Below are 27,950 nucleotides of genomic sequence, written 5' to 3'. Positions count from 1 at the left end.
CATCATGGAGATAAGTACTGCTGCCAGGGTCTTTGAGCAGCCTCCAGCCCTGCAGACACACTCTACTCTGTCACCTGCTGACGGACACAGGACTAATCAGAGGATTCAGAGGGTGTTTTCTTCCGTTGTTCCATTCCATCCTCCGTCCGGCAGGTGGCGGTAATGGGCCTTTACGCTGTTGGCCAACCGCCAGTGAAGAAGAAGAAGAAGAAGAAGAAGAAGAAACGTTTCCTGTTTTTCAACCGTCACATTTAAATACAGAAGAAGAGCAGGTAGCGACAGCTAACCCACACAGGAACGATGGCCGAGCCCGGCCACAGAGCCCAGCACAGGGGCCCGGAGGTCACAAGTCTGAGAGAAATCTGTTTCCGAGCTGTCAGGAAACATTTCTCTGCTCTGGCCACCGAGACTGTCCTCGGTAAGTCTGTACCGTTAACGTTCGAGTTTGCAACGGTAGCGGAGGGGTCCGTGACCGGCCAGCCATCCAGCTGTTCTACATCAGCGTTTATTTTACATCCCAAAATGAATTTAAGAGCTTTTCTTCCTAATGATCAACTTGTGAGTCTGATAAAGATCTTAAATGTGTCAGCCGGTCCGGAGTACAGCAGCAGGGCGGATACAGGCTTGACCGGCAGCTGGCGAACAGAACCAGAACCTGCAGCCAACAAGACCCTAAAGGCTGGACGGACACACTTTTATTTTACATCTAATAATTGTGTCTGAATCCAGTTGGAATTATCTTATGGACTTTATCAACAATTTTACAAAGCACATCTTTAGCAACCGTTCGAGTTCTATTCAAGTAAGAGTTCCATAAAAAAGGCTTTTTATATTGTATAGGAGTTCCTGTCTGCAAAAGCAGGTGAATTGACCCAAGAATGACTGCTTGGCTTACAGAGATTTGCTGAAAAACAAAGAAACCCTTATAAACCACTGTTAATCCCAGACTGTCAGAGAGCTTCTCTGGCTAGAGTTCTTGTCAGTGCATCGTTGTCTTGTTGTTGTGGTGTTTGTATTTTGTGCAGCTCAGCAGTGTAGAGGGAGGTGGTGTCCTCTGTCAGAATCTCTTGTTCTCTCTGTATGACTTAGATCTTCCAGCGCCTCTCATAAAGGATCTTCTCCCTCACCTTACTATCTGCCAACTGGATGAACTCCAGCCTGCGCTAAATCAGAAAGGTAGGAACCGTGGTTAAAGTGTAAAGATGGTGATGGGTAATTTTTCTGTGTTGGATCTTTATTTGATCAGACAAGTCATTATTAGGTTGGCCTTTTGATGTCATGTTTTTGTTTGCCTTCGTTTAGGGATATCCACTCACTCTGAATGGGTTGGAGTCCTACAGGACATGTATGGACCGAACCATGTAGGTGTAACGTCTTCTTTAATTATAAAAACTCACATGTATAGTAATTATCACAATCCCAGATGTGATGTGTGTCCTGTGTTACATTTCAGGCAATAGACTTGCATTCAGAAGAAGAGGCCAAACATGAAGTTATGAGAATACTTTTTCCACTTGTATTCTATGGCTTCACAAACTCCTACGTCAAAAGAAACATTAGATCTTTAAACAGCCCAACTTTTCTGTGGGCTGCAGCTAAATGTATTCAACACTTTTTGCTTGTTACCACCTTGCATACCCCACTTCAAAGTTTAACTGCTGAGCAGTGGCCTCTTCTGAACCTTTTAGAGACGCGTATTAAGAGTGTTGGTGTATCACAACTTATTGATCTATCAAAGAGGACAACACAAACTGGGCTGTATGTCCTCCATCGCCTGCTTGACCATGGGGTGGCTACAAAACTTGTTGTACATGTGCAGTGTCCCATCGTGTTAGCCTGGCTCCTCCATGGAAGGGGATCTCAGTATGTAAACATGGAGCTGAAGAAACTAATGCATAGCAGAGAGGCAAGCTGTATTTCCCCAGCCACTACAGACAATACAGATCGGGCCAGTTGCAGTCCAAGTCTTGAGACAAGGGCAGCAGATGATCATGGTGACCAGGTTATTCCATGCAAACGCTCAAAGTTGGACTCACTGTCGGTGGAGGAGGACACATCTGGAAAGGAAAACTTTATTGTGGACCCACAACTTCTCTGTCAAACCTTCACGCCATGTGATGACCTACCAGGAGGAGCTTGTCCGTGGGGACAGATCAACTGTCTAGAGATCACACAATGTGGACCTGACTGTCTCGAAGTCCTGTGCTCTGCCCTGCCCACATTTTTCTGCCTTCGCTCTCTAAATCTTCATACTTGTAAGTTTGCGACTAATGTGCCAGTAAGTTTATGAGTAGAGCTCAGGAATAATTTATGGTCTAGTGCTAGGGGTGTAAAAGTGTATTTGTCCCAAACCGTTCGGTAAGTGACATACGGAACGGCACTTCTTTGTTTTCTTTCTCTGCACACCCTGTGAGTCAAGCCATTTAGAAGTCCATTTATATCTACATACTTGCACTTGTGGAAAGACAATTCTTAAATGCAAGCTTTTAGTATATATTGAGTCTTCATGAATAGCTAGAATGTGCTCACATGTTGTGGGGTCAGTTTACTGGCCACCATGTGGAGCTCACACTGGGTGTAAATAATAATAACAAAACCCCCAGGTAGTTTTGTTCAGTCACAATTCCCATTAAGTTTTTCAGACAATATATATATATATATATATGTATTTATTAATATACTGTTGGTTGCAGTGAAGCCCCCCGAAACAACATGAAAACTGCAAAATGTCTTGAGCACATTACAGCTGACATCAGGTAATGAATGGGACTGACAGTTCAGCTGAGATTAAAGGAAATGCACTGGACTGGCTCAAATCCTGTTCACCAGACACATTTCTATTACTTAGAATATGTCTTTTAATTCACACCTAGAACAGCTCTGTAGGGCCAGATGAATGGTAAGAAACTGGTCCATGCATTTGTTACTGCTAGGCTGGACTATTCCAGATGATCCAGAATGCTGCAGCCAGAGTTCTGGCTCAGAGCCTTCAGTCATCAGCTCCTCTGTTGTGGAAGCAGCTCCAGTTTGTGTTTGGGATGCAGACACCTGAGGGGTATATTATTAAGCAAGTTTGACATAGCCAGGCTTTCTTTGTGTAAGCCAAAACTGAAAGCCCCAGCCAGAGATTACAGGTATCACGAAGGTGGTTATAAACTTTGTCAACTCAGGCCTTCTGCTTCAGACTCTGTGCGCGTTCACATAAAAATGGGCATTTAACACATCAATTCAATTCAATTCAATTCAATTTAAAGGGCTTTATTGTCATTTCAACCACATGCAGCTGTACAGTACACAGTGAAATGAGATGGTGTTTCCCAGATCCAGAGCTAAAGTGGTAGCGCAAAGAATGCAGTGCAACAAGATAAGATAAAAAATAAAAATAAGACAAAAAATAGAAGGAAACATTTCTCTGCTCTGGCCACCGAGACTGTCCTCGGTAAGTCTGTACCGTTAACGTTCGAGTTTGCAACGGTAGCGGAGGGGTCCGTGACCGGCCAGCCATCCAGCTGTTCTACAGCAGCGTTTATTTTACATCCCAAAATGAATTTAAGAGCTTTTCTTCCTAATGATCAACTTGTGAGTCGAGAATACAATAAATATAGGATAAAGTAAAAATAGAAATACAAATATGGAAACACTAGTGCAATAAAAAAGGTAGTGCAAACGTACAATTTAAACATGGCAAAGAAAACATTACAACACAACATGGACAATACAATACATGGAGGTAGTGTGTGTGTGTTTTTGTTTGTGTGTTAGTTCAGTCCTTGAATGTTTAACAGTCTTATGGCTTGAGGGATGAAGCTGTTGCACAGTTGGGCCGTGCGGGCCCACATGCTTCTGAGCCTCCTGCCGGATGGCAGGAGTGTAAAAAGTTTGTGTGAAGGGTGTGTGGGGTCCTTCACAATGCTGGTGGCTTTTCGGGTGCAGTGTGTGGTGTAGACGTCCTTGATGGAGGGGAGAGACACTCTGATGATTTTTTTCTGCTGTTCTCACTACCCTTTGGAGGATCTTGTGGTCTGAGACAGTGCAGTTTCCAAACCAGGTGCAGCTTCCATGCAGCTACTCATGATGCTCTCAAGAGTCCCTCTGTAGAATATTGTCAGTATGGGGGCTGGGAGGTGGACTTTTCTCAGCCTCCGCAAGAAGTAGAGGCGCTGCTGGGCTTTCTTTGCTATGGAGCTGGTGTTGAGGGACCAAGTGAGGGACTCCGTCAGGTGGACACCAAGGAATTTGGTGCTCTGCACGATCTCCACAGTGGAGCCATTGATGGTCAACAGAGCATGCTCTTTTTGTCCACTCTTGAAGTCCACAACCATCTCTTTAGTCTTGTCCACATTCAGAGACAGGTTGTTGACTCGGCACCAGTCCGTTAGCTGCTGCACCTCCTCTCTGTAGGCTGACTCGTCGTTCCTGCTAATGAGACCCACCACGGTCGTGTCATCAGCGAACTTTATGATGTAATTTGAACTGTGCATTGCTGCACAGTCATGAGTCAGCAGAGTAGACAGCATTGGACTGAGCACGCAGCCCTGGGGGGTCCTCGTGCTCAGTGTGGTGGTGTTGGAAGTGCTGCTCCCGATCCGGACTGACCGGGGTCTATCAGTCAGGAAGTCCAGGATCCAATTGCAGAGGGAGGTGTTGAGGCCCAGCAGGCTCAGCTTTCTAACCAGGTGCTGGGGGATGATTGTGTTGAATGCTGAGCTGAAGTCTACAAACAGCATTCTGACGTTGGTGTCTCTGTTGTCCAGGTGGGTGAGGGCCAGGTGGAGGGCGATGGACATGGCGTCGTCTGTGGAGCGGTTGGGACGATATGCAAACTGCAAGGGGTCTAGTGAGTGGAGCAGCAGGGTCTTAATGTGCCTCAAGACGAGCATCTCAAAGCATTTTATTGTGATAGGTGTGAGTGCAACAGGGTGATAGTCATTGAGGCAGGACACTGACGACTTCTTTGGCACGGGGGTGATGGTGGTGGCTTTGAAGCACATTGGAACAATGGAGGTACTTAGGGAGGTTTTGAAGATATCTGTGATAACATCCACCAGCTGGTCTGCGCACTCCCTGAGCACTTTGCCAGGAATGTTGTCTGGTCCAGCAGCTTTTCATGGGTTGACTCTGCAAAGCGTCTTCCTCACGTCGGCTGTGGTGAGACACAGTGCCTGGTCGTTGGGGGGAGGGGTGGTCTCATTGTTCCGAGCTTCAAAGCGAGCGTAGAAGTCGTTCAGCGCATCCAGCAGGGAGGCGTCGTCGTCACAGGCGGGGGATGTTGTCCTGTAGTTGGTGACGGCCTGGATGCCCTGCCACATGTGCCGAGTGTCGCCGCTGTCCCTGAAGTGGCTGTGGATTTTCTGGCCGTGTGCACGCTTGGCTTCTCTGGTGGCTTGGAACAGTTTGGCTCTTGCTGTTTTTAGAGCCTTGCTGTCACCAGCCCTGAAAGCAGACTCTCTGTTTTTCAGCAGCAAACGCACCTCTGCAGTCATCCATGGCTTCTGGTTGGGGCGAGTAGGGATTGTCTTGGAGACAGTGACGTCATCAGTGCCCCCCCCCTCCGTCGACAAAAATACTCACCCGCGACCACCGCACAGCACCCCCAAATATATTCATCATTAATTGGGACCGAATGTCCGGAGATCAGAAATTGCTATTCGGACCAGCCCTAAACTCAACAAACAGTCATTGCGTTTGGCCTGCGTGCAACACACTTTTCTGAATGAGCAGCAGCCATTTATTGTGAATTGTGCACCGGTGTGTAGCCCCGCCCACACCCCAAAAGTAGGTCACTGGGTCAATTAAGAACATTAATGACAACAGTTACATACAACTCAGTGCATCAAACTCACCACACACGTTTCTTTTTCTCCATTACAAAAACATTTATGCACCAAATAGAAAATATACAAGTGTCTCCATTCTCATTTTTGAAACAGATTCAGTAAAAGCATTTGCCAGCATTCCATCTGTAGGGCAATAATGAAGTGTTATTTTACCGTCACCGTCCTTGGCTTTTTCCTTGGCTGGATCAGTATTTCTGCTCTGTGGAAATTTTCCTTTGATACACACTTCACATTTTAAATTAGACCTGTCACTTTTTCCTTTAGTTTTCATACCTTCTGTGACATTTTCTAACTTTAACACATCGCCATAATTACAGTGACCTAAAATTTCATGCCACGTTTGGACGTCATAACACACATTACATTCATCAGTCTCACTTTGAAGAGTACTTGAATAAAATAGTCTATCCTGTGTGTTAATATCAAAAGTCATACCATTTTGATGGATGAGTCGATTCTGTCCTTCTTTGAAGATGACAGTTGCTCCCTGCGCTGTAGCCGCTTTGTGGCCTTTCTGACCGCAGGTGAAACAGGTGAGTTTTGCACTCCAATTGTCTCTTCCTGTCACTTTCATCACGCTGTCCTCTCCTGAGCTAGAGGCAAACTTTTCTGTGCTTTCAGAGCTCCTCAGTTTAGTTTCAAAGTCAGCAAAAGTAAACTTTTCATCACTCTGCGTAACGTGTACAGAGAGTGGTTTAAATACATCGCGCAGGCCCTTTAAAATCATTGCAGTCAGTAAACCATCACTCAGTGTCTCTCCTGCGTTACGCAGCGCTGTGATGGCAATCTGCACGAATAATATAGTCCGTGACGCTCTCATTCATACCTTTTTGGAGAGAAGTCAACTCAGTGTACAGACTGATTACGCGCGGCTTCCCCTTCCCTGCGTAATGGTCGCGCAGGATGTGCAGCGCCTTCCTGCCATCATCGGCGGTGTCTCTCATTACAAGGGACAAACTTTTATCATCCAATAGCTGAATAAGAACCGCGTACGCCTCCTCATTTTTATTGGTGTCAGCTTCAGCACCTTCAGCGTCTGAATCAGGGGCTTCACTTAGGATGGTGGTCGTGTTTGAATGTATGAATTTTAAAGGTAACTTTAACGTGCAGCTGTCAGTTGGAAATAAGCGGCTGCTTATATTATTATATAATATATATATGTATATATATATGTATATATGTGTGTGTATATATATATATATATATATATGTATATGTATATATGTGTGTGTATATGTGTGTATATATATATATATATATATATATATATGAACACTTTTAACAGTTTTCTACCAGCATTCCTGTTTTGCACTACTTGCAGTAGCGGTGCTTTTTGCCGTCATAGTCTGTCTGTCTGTCTGTCTGTCTGTCTGTCTGTCTGTCTGTCTGTCTGTCCTTTCTTTCTTCATTGTTCTCCATTAAAACAACGTGCTGACTGAAGCAGCTGCACACGATCGGTTCATTGTGTGTATGTCACTTGACGCATTAAAGCCCCTTTTTATGTGAACGCGCACGGAGTCTGAAGCAGAAGGCCTGAGTTCGCAAAGTTTATAACTGTGTAATCTGTGGCTGGGGGCTTTTGGTTTTGTCGATTCGGCTTACACAAAGAAAGCCTGGCCATGTCAAACTTGCTTCGTAGTATACCCCTCTGCTCTACTTTTATAATTAGGATTACTTATAAATAAAGTTTATTGTTGGGGCGGGCCAGGGATGTATTTTAATGAACCCAAATTCACAAGACTTCTTTTAGTTTTTAGCAGAAAACTCTTCTTAAATTGTGGCCCTTACATGACAACCACTACATGTTATCCAACAGCCATTCTCAAATTGCTGTGATGAAATCTCTCTTTTGTAAAGTCAACACTGAGTAAATCAACATAAATAATGACTGTGGGCCTGCTGTATGTTCTTCTGGAATGGCTTTTTTTTTTTCCTACAGTGACCTTCAGGTACTCAGATGTGTTGGGCCTGGCCAGAGCCCTGAAGCAGCTGTCGGACAGCTCCTGCAGCTCCCTCACTGATCTTTGCATCAGCATTCTACCAAACACCAATCTCCTGGAGATCCTGTTGGATGCAAGCCCCACTGTGACATCTCTGCATGTGGAGATCCATTCTGTGACGTTAGAACCACGTTTCTTACCACTTCATCACAGGACTGCTGACTCAGACAAGCCAGGTGCTGTCAAGTAACACTTGAATGAGCAGGATTAGAGGTGTGGTGTATCTATGCTGTAGGGTGACGTGAATGTCACTAGTTAGACTCTTATTCAAGACTGACTTAGCTACTTTGGTGATGTTGTATCGTGTAATTATAAGATTTGTAAAATGTTCACACATATCCTTTTTGAAAAGCAGAACACTGGAGAAGCTGGAACCACAGAAAAGTTTTGCTTGAAAAATGACCTAAAATGCAATTGCATGAATGAATACTAAATTATTATTTAGACTAAGCCTACGCGATTGTTTTTCAACGTTCTTTCAACAGTATTGCTCCTTGAGAAGCTGAAAGTCGTAGCTGAGGTCCAGACAGATCTGCGCTTCTTGACATCTGTGCTGAGATGCTCTCCACATCTCACCTCACTTCATGTGGCTGGGATACGGTTACCCAGCGGCTCCACTCAAAGCAAGCTCCTCACCACCCTCTCCGGTAGTGTATCATGTCAGTGTAAGAGATTTGATTGATTGATTGATTGAAATATTTATTTCGAATATGTAAAAACAAGTACCAAGTAAACAAAGAATTAATATTTCCTATATATAAATATACACTTATATACATACAAATCCATACACACACATATTAAATTAAATCATGTAACAAAAGAAATATTCCACAATTCTGGACTTGGTCTACATATTCGAAAAGGAGTGAGAAATCACAGTGTGAGTGTCCAGACCCTCTGCATGGTGCACACAAAGGTCCAGGGTATCAGATTTTTGGCTGGAGGACCCTCACGTTCCTGGGGAATTGCTAGTGGGTGCAAGTTGATGGAAATGGAAAAACCCAGACCAATAATAATTAAAGCTGCAAGCAGCGTTTGTCGGGTCCTCGGTCTGCGTTGCAACCTCATGCCCATCTGACCATGCTTCAAGTTAAACCTGCTTTAAGTTGAAGGAGCCATTTTTCTCTTTCTTCTCAGCCTCAGACTGTCAGTGAATCACGTGAGCAGCTGAACTGAGCTGTGATGATGTCATGATGACTCAGCGTTTGTCATGCCCCTGGCTGAGAGAGCTGAGAGTTTTACTCACTTTCTCTCTCCCATACAGCCACAATTTTCACCAAATATGTGTAAAAACAGAATATTTTTGTGAGAAGTCTTGTTAGGAAGCCCTCAATGTTATTGTTGAAGCTGTACGACCTTTAATTTTTTGTGTAGATGACCAAACAGCATGTCTGCACACGTCCTATAGACAGCCATACAAAGTTTGAGCCGTGGCTGCGACAGCTCATCAACTTTAACGGCTCGCCATTCGAAAACTGTTGGAGAAACGCCAAATCCCTTCAGAACTTTTGTACATCAAAGCCTTGTCTGTCCCCTGTATGATTTTCAAGTTGATACGATTTATGGTGTCAGACAAGATAATTTTTTCCCAAAAGATGTTTTCACTCATTTTTTTACTTTGAAAGGAAAACTGCGGACGTCCTGTTTGAGATAGGTAAGGGGTTTCAGCGCGAGATTTGTGCGTCTCATTGAGACGAATGTTTTGGTGTTGGTTTGATCTCTGTACGACATTTCTACTGGCCGCTAGGGCTGTTTTGGTGTGTTTTTCTGTAACTAGGTGGCGCTAGAGAGATTTTCTTGTCTGTTTTTTTTTTTTTCATTTTATCAAATTTTTCGCAGATTTGGAGGTGCGTGCCAATTTTGGTGAGTTTTTGAGCGTGTTTAGGGGGTCAAATTAAGGTTTTCGTGTTCATCAGGAAAATAATAAGAAGAAAGAAACGAAGCGGGAACCATAGGGCAAGGACCCCTGCTTGCTTTGCAAGTAGGGGTCCTCGGACCCTAGCAAACTGGTCCTACAAGTAATGTGTATAGAAAGACCAGCATATCTTATTTTTCTGTGCCATAGGGTACTGGCGTTGCTCCCAAAATTATGAACAGTGCACTGACTTGCATGTTCTTTCAGTGCCATGAACACACACTGTACTTTACTTTGGCTCAGCTAGCCACAGAGTGTAGGGTTAGCCCATAAGTTCTTTCTGGTTTACAAACTGTGTCATAGTTGTAGTGTTTCTGAATGTCCATACCTCATATAGTGTTACTGTATTGCAGGTTCTTGTTACACTGCAGCTGACCTAAACACCAATACCTTTGGCCTGACCGATACATTAGTCTATTTCTAAACCAAATGTACTCTGAAGTGCTGTCAGTAATGATTTGCGGTTACCTTTTAGTGTCAAATCCCTGTTTGAAGATGCTCAACTTGGAGGACATGAAGCTGTGTGACTGTCTCCCTGATGTTCTACATCTACTGGAACACTGCAAGTTAGAAGGTAAGAAAAGGAAAACGAAGAACCTGATGTTAGTCTTCTCCTAAATGGAAATTTGTTTATAGATGCTAATGTATACGGGCAAAGCAGGTTGCTTTCCTCCCTAAAAATTACACAATACTGGTGAAAATGACTAAAGTCTAGAGGTGGTTCTAGCTCGGTGTTGTCTGCAAGAGTGTGGGTTAGCTTGTTTAAGCTGCACTGTGCCCAGTTAAACCATAATGACTTGCTTCCACTCCTGACTTTCAACAGATCACAGTTTTAGATATTGCTGAAAGGAGTAGTAAAGCAGAAGCAACCAACATGGTCGTAAGGTTTGTTATGTAGCTTTTGTAGTCTGCCCATGTCTGTGATTTTGGACCCCTGTGGATTAAAAGCATGTGGACTACTGTGAAAAAAAGCTGTGTGAAGTGTGATCAGCCACTATCCACGTCTTGACAAATGATCTGTAAGACTGTTCAACGACACACTCACTGTGTTAAACTCCTAGAGAGACTTTTTTTCGTGGTGCTACAATAAAATGAACAAAGCAGCTGTTTTTGCTGTTGTGAGATTACCGTCTTTGTTCCTCGATAGGCCCCAGTCAGCCATCACATTCACACCATCTGCCAGATGTGTCGGTCCCCCTCGTGCTTCCAAAACAGCTGAGACCTGTCAAGCCATGGACAGTAGGCCTCTGGGGTGTCCTGTGGTTTCTGTTTCCAGTGGATCCTTTGGGTCCTGTGGGCCAGGTAGTGGGGAGGCTGAGGCCGCCACGAATAGGGATGGGTATCGCTAGGATTAGAACTTCACTACTACTTCTGATGCTGCTTATTGATCCGGTACTTCAATGGTATTCTTATCGGTACTTTTTCATTGTTTTTGTTTGTTTTGTTTTAAAAGAGAAAAACCTCAAAACATTTGGAACAGAATAAGACGGCTTTATTTTCTGCTACTTTCTATGAATAGCATCCTTACGTAACTGTAAACACTAATGTTCTGTTGATGGGAGGATCAGAGCTCTGTGGACAGCGTCACAGGTTTTACTGACAGTGTCAAGTGTTCTGCAGTGTGTTTTATTTAACTGCCCGGCGTTATATCAGAATTAATGTCAGCTCATTGTGTTGACAAAACATCTTTCATGCTTCACTTTTGAGTATAAAATGAATGCAGGACTTTCAGTGATTTTCTTAGTTCAGTGAAGAAAACAGTTCAAGTACTTCTTTTAGCACCAACATTCAGTCAGAGAAACAGTGAATATAAAGTAAGACAGAGTTTGTCACTAAATCCTGTTGCTCTGAAACAGAAATTATGAGCAACAGTTCAGATGATGCTCTGAATTTCAGACTGAGTTTATGAACTCTGCTGCAGTTCAACAGCTGGAGAATACATACTTTAATCGGTAGCATGTGTTCTTGTAACTGAATGAACTTTGTGCAGGCTGCTAGTAAACATAACATGCCTGGTTAGTGAGGGATCAACTTCTCAGTCTGTATGTGATGAACTTCTACTGAAATGCACACGGTAACGTCGGAGCTTATTGATCCTCCAATATTTAAACATGTCACCCCAGGGCTCGGTTCATACCTGTCCCTGTCCTTGAATGAGGCTTTTTCCTGTGGACTCCCGATCGTATTGATTGAGATGTGGGTGTTTGGGCTCTGTATGATCCAGTAAGGCAGGCTGCTCCATGCTGCCTTCAAAGGCCGCTGCTGTGTCTCTGCTCACTCTGCAAAAGTCGTGTACACATCAAGTAACATCCACAGGAATGCCAGGACCCAAGGTTTCCCCACATAACACACAGTCTGCACAGTTTTGGTTAAAGAGTTAAAATCTTTCTCACAGGGGCTTAATCAGAATTAGAATCAGAATCAGCTTTCATGGCCAAGTACGTACACAACATACAAGCAATTTGGTTTCGGCTGTTGGTGTCGCCCTAGGAATTTGCACGGATAATAGAAATAGGAAAATTAAAAAATAAAATAAAGTAAAATAACTAAAGAAAGAAAAGAATAAGATACAGTCAATATTAATAAAATTAAAGCTGCAAGCAGCGTTGGTCGGGTCCTTGGTCTGCGTTGGACCCTCATGCCCGTCTGACCTCCATTTTTCTCTGTCTTCTAAGCCTCAGACTGTCAGTGAGTCACATGACCAGCTGCACTGAGGTGTGATATCATCGTTCAGCATGGCCCTGAGTGAGAGAGTGACATTTTTACTCACTTTAACTGTCCCATACAGCCACAATTTTCACCAAATATGTGTAAAAACAGGATATCTTTGTGGGAAATCTTGTTAGGAAGCCCTCAGTGTCATTTTTAAAGCTGTAGGACCTTTAGTTTTTTGTGTAGATGACCACCTGACACAGCATGTCGACACATGCCCCCATCGACAGCCATACAAAGTGTGAGCCGAGACTGTGGCAGCTCATCAACTTTAACGGCTCGCCATTCGAAAACCGGTTGAGAAGCGCCAAATCCCTTCAGAACTTTTGTACATCAAGGCCTTCTCTGTCTCCTGTGCGATTTTCAAGTTGGTGCGATTTACGGTGTCAGACAAGATAATTTTTTCCCAAAAGAAGTTTTCGCTCATTTTTTTACTTTGAAAGGCAAATTGTGGACTTCTTGTTTGAGATAGGTCAGGGTTGTCAGCACGAGATTTGTGGGTCTCATTGAGACGAACGTTTTGGTGTTGGTTTGATCTCTGTATGACATTCCTACTGGGCGCTAGGGCCGTTTTAGTGTGTTTTTCTGTAACTAGGTGGCGCTAGAGAGCATTTTCTTGTTTTTTTTTTCATTTTCTCAAATTTTTCGCAGATTCGGACGTGTGTGCCAATTTTGGTGAGTTTTTGAGCGTGTTTAGGGGGTCAAATTAAGGGTAACGCGTTCGTCAGGCGAATAAGAATAAAGAAAGAAAGAAAGAAAGCAGGAGTCCTTGCCTATTGTTTGTAAAGCAGGCACGCAAAACCCTTAATTTGACCCCCTAAACATGCTCAAAAACTCGCCAAAATTGGCACGCACCTCCAAATCAGCGAAAAATTTGATAAAATGAAAAAAACAAAAACAAGAAAAGCTCTCTAGCGCCCCCTAGTGACAAAAACACACACTATAACGGCCCTAGCAGCCAGTAGGAATGTCGTACAGAGATCAAACCAACACCAAAACGTTCGTCTCAATGAGACCCACAAATCTCACACTGACACCCCTGACCTATCTCAAACAGGAAGTGAAAGCATCTGTTGGGGAAAAACTTATCTTGTCTGACACCGTAAATCGTGTCAACTTGAAAATTGTGCAGGAGACATAGAAGGCCTTGATGTGCAAAAGGGATTTGGCGTTTCTCCAACAGTTTTCGAATGGCGAGCTGTTAACGTTGATGAGCTGTCGCAGCCTCGGCTCAAACTTTGTATGGCTGTCTATGGGACATGTGTAGACATGCTGTGACATTTGGTCATCTACACAAAAAACTAAAGGGCCTACAGCTTTAAAAATGACACTGAGGGCTTCCTAACAAGATTTCCCACAAAAATATGCTGTTTTTACACATATTTGGTGAAAATTGTGGCTGTATGGGAGAGAGAAAGTGAGTACAACTCTCAGCTCTCTCAGCCAGGGGCATGACAAACGCTGAGTCATCATGACATCATCACAGCTAAGTTCAGCTGGTCATGTGACTCACTGACAGTCTGAGGCTGAGAACATAGACAATGAAAATTGCCTATTAGTAGGTCAAAGTGTAGTGAGAGGGAATAAATTGTCAAAATGGAGGTCAGACGGGCATGAGGTTGCAACGCGGATCGAGGATCCGACAAATGCTGCTTGCAGCTTTAATTAAATATAGTTTTGCAGTGGCACCATATACAGTGGTAAACCAAAAGATTTATTACAGATCTTCTGGAAATATCTAGAAAAAAAGTATATGTGTTGTTCACAGTAGTACTTAGTATAAATGTGGGTGTCATTACATGGATCCAAGTTCTTAAAAGAAGCAGATACAACAAAAATTGCTTAATGCAACTAAAGGATCATTTAGTCTCCTTCCTTTGTTTTAGGTGGGAAAGTGTGAAACAGAATATATTCCATGTTTTGTAGTTTGCACTGAGTCCAGAGTGGAATTGTCTGACTGTCTTTCTCTGTCTGTCAGAGCTGCATTTAAATGACTGCCGCCTTCTCGAGAAGTGTACTGACAAAGAACAGAGACTGCAGCAGCTGGTGGCTGCTCTAAAGACGGTGGCTTCTCTCCACACACTAAGCCTGGCTCAGAATCGGCTAGGTAAGCACAATCTCCACATTATTCCACTAATGAATTAAATTCAGGGTTACATCACTACTACTGGGCATTAGATAGGAGGTAAGCAGCTGGGTTAGGAGATTGGTTTCAATGTTTAGGTCTGAAGGTTAATAGTTATTTAAGGGAAAAAAGTGATTTAAAATAATGTCTGTTGTGTACTACCTTCAGTTTTTTGTATTGCCACTGTGTTTGCTGTGGCCTGAACAGAGAAGTATTCAGCATGGGGTTGAATCAGTGATGACAGAACCATGTTCTAACATCTGGAGGGGTGTAGGCCAAACACTGCCTGCTGGGATGCTTTTCACTCTCAATATTGTTACTGACAATACTGTCAATGTGTTGCAACCAAGGCTGCTGTAACTTGATCAAAGGGGACAACCAATTTAATTATATCACCAGTGATGTCAGAAGACGTCCAGGGCAGATTTGTGCGTACTTAGAGAAGCAACAATTGTAATAAACTCTTGGGACTTATAAATAACTTCTTAGTCAGGAGATTGCAAATGTTGGAAAGCTATCACATTCTAACTTGGCACATAGTGTAACTATTATCAATGAAATCTAAAACCTGCGAATGCAGGTCCTACCATGTCTACTTTGATCAAGGTGTCTGAGGCAGTGGGGACTAAAGCTGCGCTAGTTGAGTCACCAGGTGTAGACATAAAATGAAGAATCATAAATGAAGAGCAAGAATTGTGAACTATTTTGAGCAGTGGAATTAGGTGTTTTGTGGCACCCGAGATGATTTTGAGAAAACAGAATCAGTCTTTTGTGGCCGTTCTTTAGCACTGAAAAATTGTGTGACACATTCCCAGACTGTGTTGAAAGAAGCAGTACAGAAGGACTGACTGCACACTAAGGAATCACTGAGAGCATGCACAAGTTTATAAGTGCACCATAGCATATGTTGTGGGCATCAAAATAGTTTTGTATGCCACAAAAAATTTATTTACTCCCATTATATTGAGTAGTGCATCCAACCCCTTGAGAGTTACTCTGCTGATGAGACTGAGAGCACTGTGGGTGGTGCTGAACCACAGCAGAGCCAACAGTAACTACCTCTGTAAGGCCCCAGGAAATATAACCTGGTCATATGTCAGCCGTGAGGGAAGCACTTCCAGACATAGCCAGGCTACTACCACTACGTTTTTGTATGTCAGTCAATTTTTTTGGTTTTGAGACATTCATAAAATACTGTACATTGTTGTGATGGTCAGTGATCTATCTATCTATCCATCTATCCATCTATCTATCTCCGATACTTCAACTTTGAGTATCTGCCGATACCATCTCTCCGCCTAAACTTGTTTGGAAATACCTTATTTGCATGGATACATTTGTTTAAGATGGCTTTATCAAAAGCCTCATACTATTAAAGCATAGACTTTGCTTTTCTAAGAAAGGAAAAAATAGCCAAAAGCATGTCTTAAAGTCAAATTGTAGCTGCTTTATTTGAGCTACAATCACACTACAGTGTGCACTCAGTGCCATTCAAATATTTACAACAGATCAAAATGACACAGCAACATTAAGCTGCAATTTAAAGGTTAAATTACCAAAACTTGGTACTAAATAATAGTACCACTAATAGCCGCTCTCGGCTCTGCGCATGAGCAGTAGTAAATGAGGCCGGAAACGTTGTGAACTGCTGCTGGATCGGATCCAATAGGAAGAGTCTGTATGCAGAGCCGGAGACCCACGTAAAGGGCTGCTGGTAGAGGTCTGCACGGAGAGGCTGGACTCGTCTTCTACGGCCGTATAAGTGCATGGCTTCTAGTTCGGGTGCGCAACGTAGTTTTAAAGGGTGATTTCACTCAAAATATACTTCCAATTTAAAAAAAAAAAAACATATTTAAGAAGAGTATTTTAAACCCCTTACCGCTCCCACGTTCCGCCGGCGGGACGCGACCACTTTCCAAACACATTACAGCCATATGTGCGCATGCTCCACGATCACGTTTCCCGACAACATACACATCAAATGAAAGCTCAGAGTCTCCTCTTTCCGATGATATAAACCTTTTTGACCTGCAGCAACCACAGCGTTGACACAAAGAGCTTTTTTTTTTTTTTTAAACAGAAAAGCAACATGTTAAAATCCGAGTTTTTTCTTACTTTTGAAGGCTCTCTGCAGCTCAAACATCGCTCATTCCTCACCAGCTTGGCCTCATTCTGTCCAGACACAACCAGTGAATATAATCCCGTAAAATAATTCGGTCCGTAAAACGTATTAGATCCTCAAAGGCACGAATTCTGAAGTAATGTCTTCCCAGCTTGAGATCAGCGCCCGCTGTTTTATTAATTTCTTCTGGCAAAATCAGGCTGAATCTATTTTAGATCTCGCTGAAAGCGCTACAGGCAGCTAGACGGACGTCTCAGCTTTTGATTGACACCTAGTTTGGCCAATAGGAGGGCTTTGGGGGTGAGTGACAGCCTGAAGGGCCAATGGAGTGTCTCAGACAGTCAACCCGGAACGGACAAGTCCCACCCTTGTAGAGTCGACCAGTCGGGTTACAGACACTCTCTGACGCTGTACACTGGTAGCCAATGAGCAGACGAACATGTGGATGTGTCGGAAGGAAGGATTGTGTATGTGTGGCGGTATCGGATCGGCCAGTTACCACTGTGAAGTACATCATCTGATACCGTAATTTGGTCCAGTATCGGCCCGATACCGATACCCAGTATCGGATCGGCGCATCTCTAGTCCTAACACAGAACCCTGTGGAACTCCATAACTAAATCTGGTGTGGGTGGAAGAATCATCATTACCATGAACAAACTGGAGTCTGTCTGATATTTGAGGGGCCATACAGGCCATCATTCATTCTCACATTTGCATACATATATTTTCATTCTCACACACATATATTCTTCTCTCATTCACATACATTTCAACTCTTACACATACACATTTTCTTCACATACACATACATTTTCATCACACATACAGTCTTCTCACACGTATTTTAACTCTCATACACATACATTCTCCTTTCACACACATACATTTTCCTCTCACACATATAAATTGTGTATTTGTTCTCTTTTTGTTGTTTGCTTAGTGTCTATCACTTTCACTGGCACAGGAAGTAACTCTCAAACCAGGAAATTCTTCAATAAGACTTGCTTAGCATGTCCAGATATTGTAATAATATACAGAAGAAGATAATACAATGATGCTATTCAAATTCATTGCGATCTCTGTTCTACTGTTTCTCACTTCGAAAGTAAGAAGCAATGAAAATGATTTAAGATATGTTTTTTTAAATGTCTTGGGATGATCCATTTGAAAATGATGGAAGTCATGGTATATATTTATTTTGTAGCCTTGTGCATTTTCTTGGAGGGAGGATTCATAGTTTTATCCATATTGTTTGATACTGAGAAGTGTTTAACAGTTTACATGATGTGACCAATAGAATATGAATATAATCTAATTCCAGTCAAATAAGACTGTGCCAAGCACAGCGTTACACTAAATCTTAAGTGTTTTTGGTCTGTTCAGAAATTGTGTCTATAAATGTGATTCTATGTTCAAGCCTCCATGTTTTCATTTAAAGATGTTTCTTTAATACAAGTTTATACTGTTGTGAAAAATAGTCAAACTCATGAAACATTTTATTAAAGCTTTTGGCTCTGGAGAACTTAATAAACTCCCATGAAAAATACTTATGTTTAACATTTGATGTCCTTTGTTGAATAGAATGAATAAAAGAATAACATCATTAATGCAAAATGTTTGGACTGTGATGTGAGACTAGACGTTAGGAGGACACAATCAGTATACCCAAAAGGTAGAGTCAATGTAAAAACAAACGTAATCTCACATAGCATGTGAAATGACCCACTGAAAAAGACTCTAGCTTATGTTGGAAGGTAACAGTGTTGCATTAATGAAAAAAAGTACCATTCACTACATCATTCTCAAGTACCACAATATACAAACACTACCAACTAAACTTGCCTTTGTGACTGTACGATATGCCACATGTGACCATCCACATTTCAAAAAAGAAGCTGTACTCAAATGCTCATGTGGATGGGGATGTTCATCTGAGACAGAAAATAGACTGCGGACCAAATTAAATCAAATCCATTAACTTCTTATATCAGTTGTTATCCAAAAATAAGTAATTATGCAAATAATTTTGAATCAAACAACTTTCATGTAAATTTAAGGATAATTGGATTGAACATTCTGCTTCGTAAAGTATGAAATAAAAGTCTGAATTACTTAATGTCGGGTTGTCCAGCTCCAGTCCTTGAGGCCACAGCCCTGTAGGTTTTGGACGTTTCCCTGCTCCAACACACCTGATTTAAATTAAATGAATATCCTCAATAGGTTGTTCTGCCAAAGCATGTCAACCCATTAATCTGATTCAGGTGTGCTGCAGCAGGAAACATCAAAAAGACCCCTAACTTATTGTAAACTTAATTCCAGTTTGTAGCAATGCCTTGCCAAAACATTTTTTCCAATAATTAGTAGTCATTGTTTATGTTGGGTCACATCAATTTTGTATTATTATACAGTAAAAATAAAGGTAAGACTTAATGAACCCTAAAACTGTTCCCAAAACAAAAAAGAATGCTAAAAATCAATCAATGAAATATTTCAGTGTTTGTTGGCTGATCCATTTAAAATAGATCACCCAAGTCACATCTTGAGGAGGCAGATGGTTCAAGCTCCAGAATAAATAAATAAGAGACAGCAATAAAAGCAAGAGATGAATAGTGAACTCTTTAGATCAGGGATGTCAAAGTCAAATACACAGAGGGCCAAAAAAACAAATTTGCTACAAGCCAAGGGCCGGACTGGTTCAATGTTTATTAAAACATATTGAAATGATTGCACATAGCCTATTGAACCAAGACCTAACACAGTGTACATAGTTTAATGATTAAATGAATAAAGCAATATTTTCATATGGATCTGTCAGTAATTTCAAGTGAAAACATTTTTCAACAGGCACACAGACAAAAACGAACTTCCTTCAAAGAAAAATCACATGTCCTGTACATTAAATGTATAAAGCAATATTTTGTTATGGCTCTGTCAGTAACTTCAAGGGAAAACATTTTCAACAGGCAAACAGCAAAAAAGTAAATGTCCTTTAAAAACAAAATATGTTTCTTAATATCAAGATAAATGCATGAAATTGCATGCATTATAAACGGAAAATGCATTATTGTGCTGCTCTATGATCCTACCAATCACTGCTTTCAAATAGTAAAATGAGAAGATAAAAAAATAAATAAATCAAATCAGTTGTATTCTTTCTCATGGCTCTTATCTGCAATTTTTCAACTGAAAAATAAATATAAATAAATAAAATAAAATACAATAAAGTAAAAAAAATATATGGCACACAGACAAAACAATACTTCCTTCAAAGAAAAATCACATCTTGTTTAAACAAATGTAAAAATTTAACTGAATTAAAAACTGAAAATACGTTACTGCTCCACACAGAAGACACACAGGTTTGCCTTTTACCTCTGTGAACATGTACTCTGCCTCCCACCTGGCTTGAAACCCCCTGTTCTCAGCATCCACCTTCCGTTTAGCCATTTTTGAAGAGGGGGGTAGCTGAAAGTTGACCTCCGTTCTGACTGCTGATGAATAGTGAAGCCGCTTGCTGCGCTGCCCGCCCGCCCGCTTGCTGCGCTGCAGTGACTTCGCGGGCTACCATTGCATTGTGGGGAATGTAGTGTTGGTGCATGCAAAACACCAGCGGGCGGCTGTGGCCTGCGGGCCGGTTCTAATAGTAATTAAATATCATCCAGGGGCCATAGATAATTCATTCGCGGGCCGGGACTTTGACATATGTGCTTTAGATAGATTTAAAAGTGAACTAGCTTATCAGTAAAAACCTACTTGTTGTTACAGTTTTATTTTAACATTACTTGCTGAAAGTAGCTGAAAATGTGAACTGTATTTAAGATCTCATAACTTCAGTTTCTACGAATGCACAACAGGTCTGTGCCTTTTTTTTCAAACTGAAAATACAGTAGAAAGTAAAAAAAAAAAAAAGAAACTAAATTGCTTTGTGATAAATTGCGCATGAATTTGACCTTAAAACAGAATACTGTGATGCAAACCTGTACACATATTGTGCTATAGTGAAACCATGGGTATTGCCTAATAGTGTCGTCACGATACAAAAATTTAAAACTCAATTTCGATACAGGGGAAAAAAACTCTATACCGATTTTGATACCACAGAGAAAAAAAATCACCTTTTTATTAAACATTCTTGAGGTAGAATATACCAAATAACACTCCTTTTGTCAAGATGCTTCTGTAACAGTGCAAACAAAGAATTGTAAACCGTATTAAAGTGTGCACTAAATACTGTATACAGAATTGTTTTGGAACTCATTTTCACATAAACTTTTAAAATATAAAAGTATCAGCAGAAGTGAACATTTTTTTTAAAAGTGCACCCCAGACATGGTCATCGTTGCTGATGAAATAAAGCAGGTAATGTAGACTGCAATGATTGCTTTTTGCTTTTGGATGATTGGTCTTCTTCTTTGTCACTAGAAGAAAGATAAAGAATGTATACAAAATTATGGAGCCTATCCCAGCTGACTTAGGGTGAAGGCAGGGGACACCCTGAACTGGTTGCCAGTCTATCGCAGGACTACACTTAGAGACAGACAACCAAACACACTCACATTCACACCTATGGACAATTTAGAATCACCAATTAACCTCAAGATGTTTTTGGACTGTGTGGGAGGAAGCCAGAGAACCCGGAGAGAACCCACGCTGCACAGGGAGAACATGGAGACTCCACGCAGAAAGATCCCGGTGCCCCCACTTGGACGCGAACCGGCAACCTTCTAGCTGCGAGGCATACATATATATATATGTGTGTGTGTGTGTGTGTGTATATACCTGTGACAACGGCAATGTAGATCGTAGGTGACTGTGCCAACGCCAAAAAAAACACAAACGTTAAACTCTTGCAAAAAGCTCTTGCTGTCAGCTTTAACACTGGTTCCACTTATCGTTGTTGCTCTGTTGTGAGTCAAGGCTGTTCAGCCTACAAGTAAATACACGGTTTGAAGGGAGCTTCACCCGGTTGAGTGGAAACATCGCTGAGCCGCGGTGGAGTACGACAGTCTCCACCAGATTAACTTGTGATAGTATGTGGTGTCAGTCCAACGGTGAGACAGAAACATGTTTGCTGTATTTACTGTCCAGATGATCCGTTTGCAGTTTTGTCCCGACCAGACCTGTCTGTGTGTGAAGATAAAGATACTACATGAAGAAGACCTCGCCGACAAAAGTAAACATCACTGGTTAATAACGTCTGTATCCATGTCAGTATCATCTACAGACAGCAAAACCAAACATCCTGACCAAAATAAAAACACAGATTTTTCAAGTCCGGAGAGAGGATTGGAAACCGTGTCGTCCAGATGTAAAAATGCGAGTTCGTTGTTTTACTAATTGTGCCACCGCTCAACTTGATCAGGATCCTTCTCATTCCTATTGATCTTTTCCATTCTGTCAGGTGTTTAACACCTGGTGGTTGTTCAGGAAACATGCCCAGATCAACTGGTGATAGTCACAACTTAACACAGACATACGCGGCCTCTTTGATAACGACAAACAAAACAAATTTTTGTCTTACCAATAGTGACGTGCGGTGAGGTTCATGGCGGGTGAGGTACTGACTTCATCACAATCAGATTTACAAATATATGCACTCTACAGAGGAGCTCATTTGCCATTTGATTGGCAGCAGTTTATGAGTTGTGTTTTATATCCGCATTCTTTACACATACAAACTGTAGCCCACAAAACGCACATTTCATTTTACAAAAAAACGGCTTATTGCTGTCTTACCTTTACTTGTAAATAAAGTCCATGTGCCGCTCCTTTTGGACAAAAATATCAGTTACTTTGAAAGTCCACTTTGGAAAATTGTTTTAGCTTAGAAATGTAGTCCTCCATGCTGAAAGTCAGACTGGGTGAGAGGGAAAAAAAAAAAAAAAAAAGGGTCGCTGCACTTGACTTGCTAACTGTATATTGTACCTTGTCTAGCTTGCTGTCACTAACTTGCAGCCGCGGAGTCACAAGAAGAATGTCTGGGATCACGAGCGCCCCCTGCCATGAGGCAAGAGAACTGCCTACCTCACCTTGAGCCTCTTGACAGCTGTTTATGATCACTCAGCTCACAAAACACGTTACACACATACAGTTGGTGACAAAAAAAACACTGTACATTATTATATACATCAGCTAAACTATGGAAAATCAGTTCATATATTAAATGTGTTTGAACCATTTTATTGGTGACATACAGACAGCAGCACGCTGTCACTGTATGGCAGCCAGTGCAGTTAGCGAGGGATTGCGCAATCCAAGGTGAGGCTCAGTTCGCTGCTGCCTCACTGTGTTTCTCTTCCAAGCATTTGGATGGGAAATTGCGAAAATTCAGTGATTTGGAATTTTTAAAAAATCATCAAACTTGGTGAGGCTAAATGGAAAAATAAATACTTTCTTGTACAAATCACTGGATAGATATAGTCAATTAAATTATTTATCTTTTTTTTTCTTTCCATGATGGCAAGTGAGGCTCTGCCTCACCTGCCTCCCCTGACCACATGTCACTGCTTACGAAGCAAAACCGTCGACACAGAAGCACGTTGCATTGTGTTGTGTGTTCCTCTGTGCATATAGTGTCAGATATCCAGAGCAGAACTTGAAGCTTAACTCAGGTTTGTTCACAGAAACACACACAGCAGCCTCCCACCACAACAACATGCAGCACAACATTAGTTTGGTTTGATAAAATGCATCAGAACAAAGGCCATGTTGTCAGAAATACTCACTGAGAAAACACCACAAACACTTCCAGTCCTCCACGTCCTTACCTGTAATGTCACACAATCTGAACAGCTGACAAAATGTTTTTCTGTCACTTCTTAGACAACACAATAAATGACACTTAACAGTTCACAAACTTGATTCTCATTCCCACTCAACCAAAACACTGCATATCTTCAGCACACAGTTTGTACATGTGGAGGTCAGATCGTGGCTGGAGTGTGAACTGTATGTTTGAGAGGATTTTATTTAATGACATGCTGCTAGTCCTCCTTGGTCTACATAGACACTAAAGCGATCCTGTTATCATACTTCTGACAGGAATGTTTAATGTTCAAATTTAACGGTAATTCAGCATCACCAATAGGTGCCTGTAGCTTGCTGTGTAAAGCGTCTAAAACACTAATATCGCTTTTTGATGGAAGTTCTACTCCATTGTCTGTGTGTATTTGCGCTTGACATCATTTGAAATTACAGGTCACGACGTGGAGGACTGGACGTGTTTGTAGTGTTTTCTCAGTGAATTGTTCTGTCAACGTGGACTCAGTTTGTTCTGATGCATTTTATCAAACCAAACTAATGTTGTGCTGTGTGTGTTTTGGTGAACAAACCAGAGTTAAGCGTGAAGTGCTGCTCCGTATCTCTGGACATGAAGTTGTGACTATCACCAGTTGATCTGGGCGTGTTTCCTGAGTAATCACCAGGTGTTAAACATCTGGCTGAATGGAAACGATCTCAATGAATGAAATCTGTCAGGAATGAGAAGGGTCCTATTGAGCTGATTGGTGGCACAGTGCGTAAAGCACTTATCTTGCATTTTTACATCTGGATAACATGGTTTTGAATCCTCCCACCGGTCTTAAAAAATACGTTTTTATTTTGGTCAGCATGTTTGGTTTTGCTGTCTGTAGATGATATTGACATGGATATAGACTTTATTTACATTTACTTTTGTTGGTGAGGTCTTCTTCATGTCATATCTTTATCTTCACACACAGACAGGTCTGGTCGGGACGAACTGCAAACGGATCATCTGGAGGGCAAGTACAGCAAACATCTCCAGTTACACTGGATCACCTTCTTTCTGTCGTGTGAAACTTTTGATGTTTGGGAATTTAAATAAGCCAGTGTAGCGCAACGTGATCTAAATCTGCCAACATTATGTCAATGTATTGATGGTATACTTAAACACTTGACATTCTATTACCACACAATTTAGTAGCCTTCATGTCAAAATAACGTACACACTGTTGGTCTCTTGTCTCTGTTGCTTTCGTACTAACATGTTTTAATAGTCATCAGTGAGCGATCACAGCTCCAGCAGTTCCGACTGCGCTCACATAGTTTCTTTCATGGAGCTTGACAGCGTCTGACTTTCAGGATGAAAAGGCTCTTATTTCCATATATATTTGTCAAGACCGAAAAGAAAAGTACAGCAGAAATCTCACTTTTAGAGACCAGCTTGTCAAATTGTTTATTTCCTGGTTAGTGGTAAGGGGTCCTCAAAAGCCACGCCTACGAAACATCTGTCTCAGAAATGCTAGTATCACCAGTTAATAGGATCACCAGTTAATCTGGAACAAACAGCAAGCCCTTAGCTTTAGCTTGATGCTAGTGGAGATTTTTTAAAACTAAATAAGCACTAATTTGTTGGTGCAACCAGACGTATGTTTAGTAATACACTATATTATTTACAACCTGTTTCATTTCGTCGTAGAGTTTGGGTTGTCTGTGTTCCAGATGTCGTGTTACTTGACTCGGTGGCTTCGCCTTGAAGCACTGCTTGATACGGGCCGGTCAAAGTGTGTCACCTCCTTGGTCATGTACCCAGAGTATTTCCAGAGTGCACTTTTGCCTTTTTTATTTTCAACTAAAACAGGCAGTGAAGTCACTGTTGCCATTTTATTTAGCCAAGTTTTTCTGGTCTTTATTCTATAAAAGCATTTTCATAACTAAAATCTAAAAATTTGAAAAAGTTGTGATGTGTGTTTAGTGTGATCTTGTGGTTGTATGAAAGATAACGTGAAGACAATAATGTACACCAGTATCTAGTTGTTGTACACACAAAGGCCTTTAGTCTCTTCTCTTTTACTGCAGCACAACAGCTCAGACAGCTGTGTGACCAAAAATTAGTTGAAACAGAGGAAAAGAAGGTTTTGTGATGTCAGATTTACCCAAGTGGAAACAAAGTGATTTTATCTACATAAGCTGTTTTCTATGAGCAAAGCATTTCAGATGTCAACATCGCAGAAAATCATATTCATTCAATTGTGGGAAGCAAAAACTGTGATTGTGATTGGTATGTGTTTAATTGTGCAGCCTTTGTACTGCATTAGCCATTCTGATTGGATGTAGCACTTTGTTCTTCACCGGCTCAGATGCTGTCTCATCTCTCATCACCAGGTGCATCTGAGCTGGAAAGTCTTTCTTTTCACTAGCCTCCTCCTCACTTTCCTCATTTAGTTTTTAAATAATCAGCTATAGATTGCTTATTCTTTAGGACACAGTTAAATGGATTGTTTCAGGTGTCAGGTAGAGAGAGACTGACTGAGCCAGTGGAAAAAGAACAGTACAACTTTCAATCACAACTACGATAGCAGTTTCTGTCAATGCTGGTGGGAGGGGCATCAGACTGATGAGACCATGTGAAATTTTAACAGGCACACTCAAACAATAGTCACATATGCAAATAAATTGGTGGCAGTCTGGAGCAAAGTGGATAACTTACTTGTTAGAGTTTCTATTAGGAATGTACCTGAGTAGATGTCTCTTCCTGTTCGTTTTCTCTTCCTCCTTAAGCTAAACTCCTGCTGGCTGTCGTCACAATCACATTTAAGATTTGTTGTGGTCTTTGTTACACCAGCAGAAAGGGCCGACAGATCAGCCACACTACAGGGCCTGTTTGTCAGTCTCTCCACTCCTACATCAGCCAAATTGAAGCTGTGTAATCAGTTTTAGACAGCAGCCAGCAGCTATTACTGCAGCTATTATAACCCTCTATCGACTATCTATCCAGCAGCCAACAGTGTACACACAGTTTGAGATTAGCTGGTTAACACCTTAGAGCACCTCGCAGCTGCAGACTGAGAACAGAGTTAAAGGGAAATTGAGGATTGGACTTGAATTCTTCAGATACACACAGACCTCTCCACATGAATGCTTTTGTTGCTCCTTGTTTCTACATGTGTGAATAGACAACTGTTGCTAACATGTTTGCTATGCCAAGTTGTTTTCCCTGTCAAAATATGTATGACTGCAGGTTTATGCAGACTATTCTGTTCAGAGATTAGGAGGTCAGAAAAAAAGGGTTTTTTTAAGTCATGAGAAGTTAAGAAAGGACATGTCTTGTTTAAACTAACACCACCATCTGTGTCCACAGCCAAGAACGTGTGTGTGCTGGTAGAGCTGTTCTCAGGATCCTCAGCAAGCTCCGTGAAACGACTCGACATCAGGTCAGAGCTGAACAACAACAAAAGAGTTTACTGTCAGCTAGTCCAAAGTCAAATGTCTCCACATTGGCTCCTCTTGCTAAGTTGTTTTCACGCTGCCAAACAAGACTTAAAATGTGATTTTTTTTTTAGAATCAACTGTTTAAAATGTATTAACTGATATCACGACAAAACTTTCCCGGTTGAATTCGAAATCAATCTGAACAAACCAGTTTCCAAATTCTTTGTTTCATTTCGTTGACATATCAGAGTAAAATGAGGGGCTTTGACTTGTGACTTCCTCCTCTATTAAATGTGTAGTGACAGGATTGCATGTTATATTGAGATGTGTGTGTGCTACCTTTTGTCCTGGACAGCTCCAACTTCATCCAGCCTGCCGAGCTGCTGGAGTTTGCTAAGAGATTGCGGACACATCGCCCACCACACCAGCTGACCCTTGACCTCAGGAGAAACCCAGGGGATCGAGATCCTGACACGTGGAATGCTGCACTGAAGAGGCTTCGTCCCTTCAGTGTTTTGCTGGTTGAAGGATGGAAATCCACTGACACAATGGTGGACCACGTTAGCAATATGTGAACAGAGTTTGGGAAGAACCCCAGTATCCAAAGGCAGCTGTTAAAAGATACTGTTTTATTTAAAGTTTTTTTTTTTTTTTTCTTCTTATTGTTTCAGAAGAGTGACTGCTCAGTTTAGTGCAGTTACAGATTCCAATGTCAAGTTTTCATTGTGTAGGAAAACTGTCAAACTAAAAACCCACCTGCAGCATCGGTCACTTTTTTCCTATGTGGCTGACCGTCTGTGAGTTTATGCAACTCCGCTGAGCATACGGACGCGCAGCAGAGAAATGGTTTTAGAAGTTCAAAGGAGTGTTGGTAGTTCTGCTTTATCATTAGTTGTGACACATTAAATTCTTTGTGTGTGCGAGGGCACAGGAAAATAAAAGAGCATCCAATGTTAGTTTGACATTTGAGTAATTTATTAAACCAACGTCTGTTACACTTCCAGAGTCTTCTCTCAGACAGAGTGTGAGTGACAGGACAAGATAGAACTGAAAAACCTGGAGG

The 27,950-nt window shown here is 41.7% G+C and overlaps 1 protein-coding gene across 2 annotated transcripts; it reads left to right on the top strand.

The window, feature by feature from the left end:
- Positions 1-229: 229 nt before the first annotated feature.
- On the top strand, positions 230-27,884 carry lrrc41 (leucine rich repeat containing 41). 2 transcript variants are annotated; one of them, XM_008277326.1, is made up of 10 exons: positions 230-418; positions 1,090-1,176; positions 1,303-1,361; positions 1,454-2,255; positions 7,777-8,013; positions 8,323-8,484; positions 10,231-10,329; positions 14,446-14,574; positions 26,817-26,889; positions 27,243-27,884. In XM_008277326.1, exons 1-10 carry the CDS (start codon positions 301-303, stop codon positions 27,460-27,462), a joined length of 1,986 nt encoding a protein of 661 aa, XP_008275548.1. In that variant the 5' UTR covers positions 230-300; the 3' UTR covers positions 27,463-27,884. The 2 variants fall into 2 exon arrangements, with proteins under 2 accessions (XP_008275548.1, XP_008275547.1); XM_008277325.1 differs by having other exon boundaries at positions 8,323-8,502.
- The last annotated feature ends 66 nt before the right edge of the window (positions 27,885-27,950 follow it).

The sequence above is a fragment of the Stegastes partitus genome, unplaced genomic scaffold (genome assembly GCF_000690725.1).
Source record: "Stegastes partitus isolate 25-593 unplaced genomic scaffold, Stegastes_partitus-1.0.2 Scaffold95, whole genome shotgun sequence".
In the NCBI taxonomy this organism is placed as follows: Eukaryota; Metazoa; Chordata; class Actinopteri; family Pomacentridae; genus Stegastes; species Stegastes partitus.
Note: the sequence above shows the minus strand (reverse complement) of the source record. Positions and strands in the feature narration are given on the sequence as shown.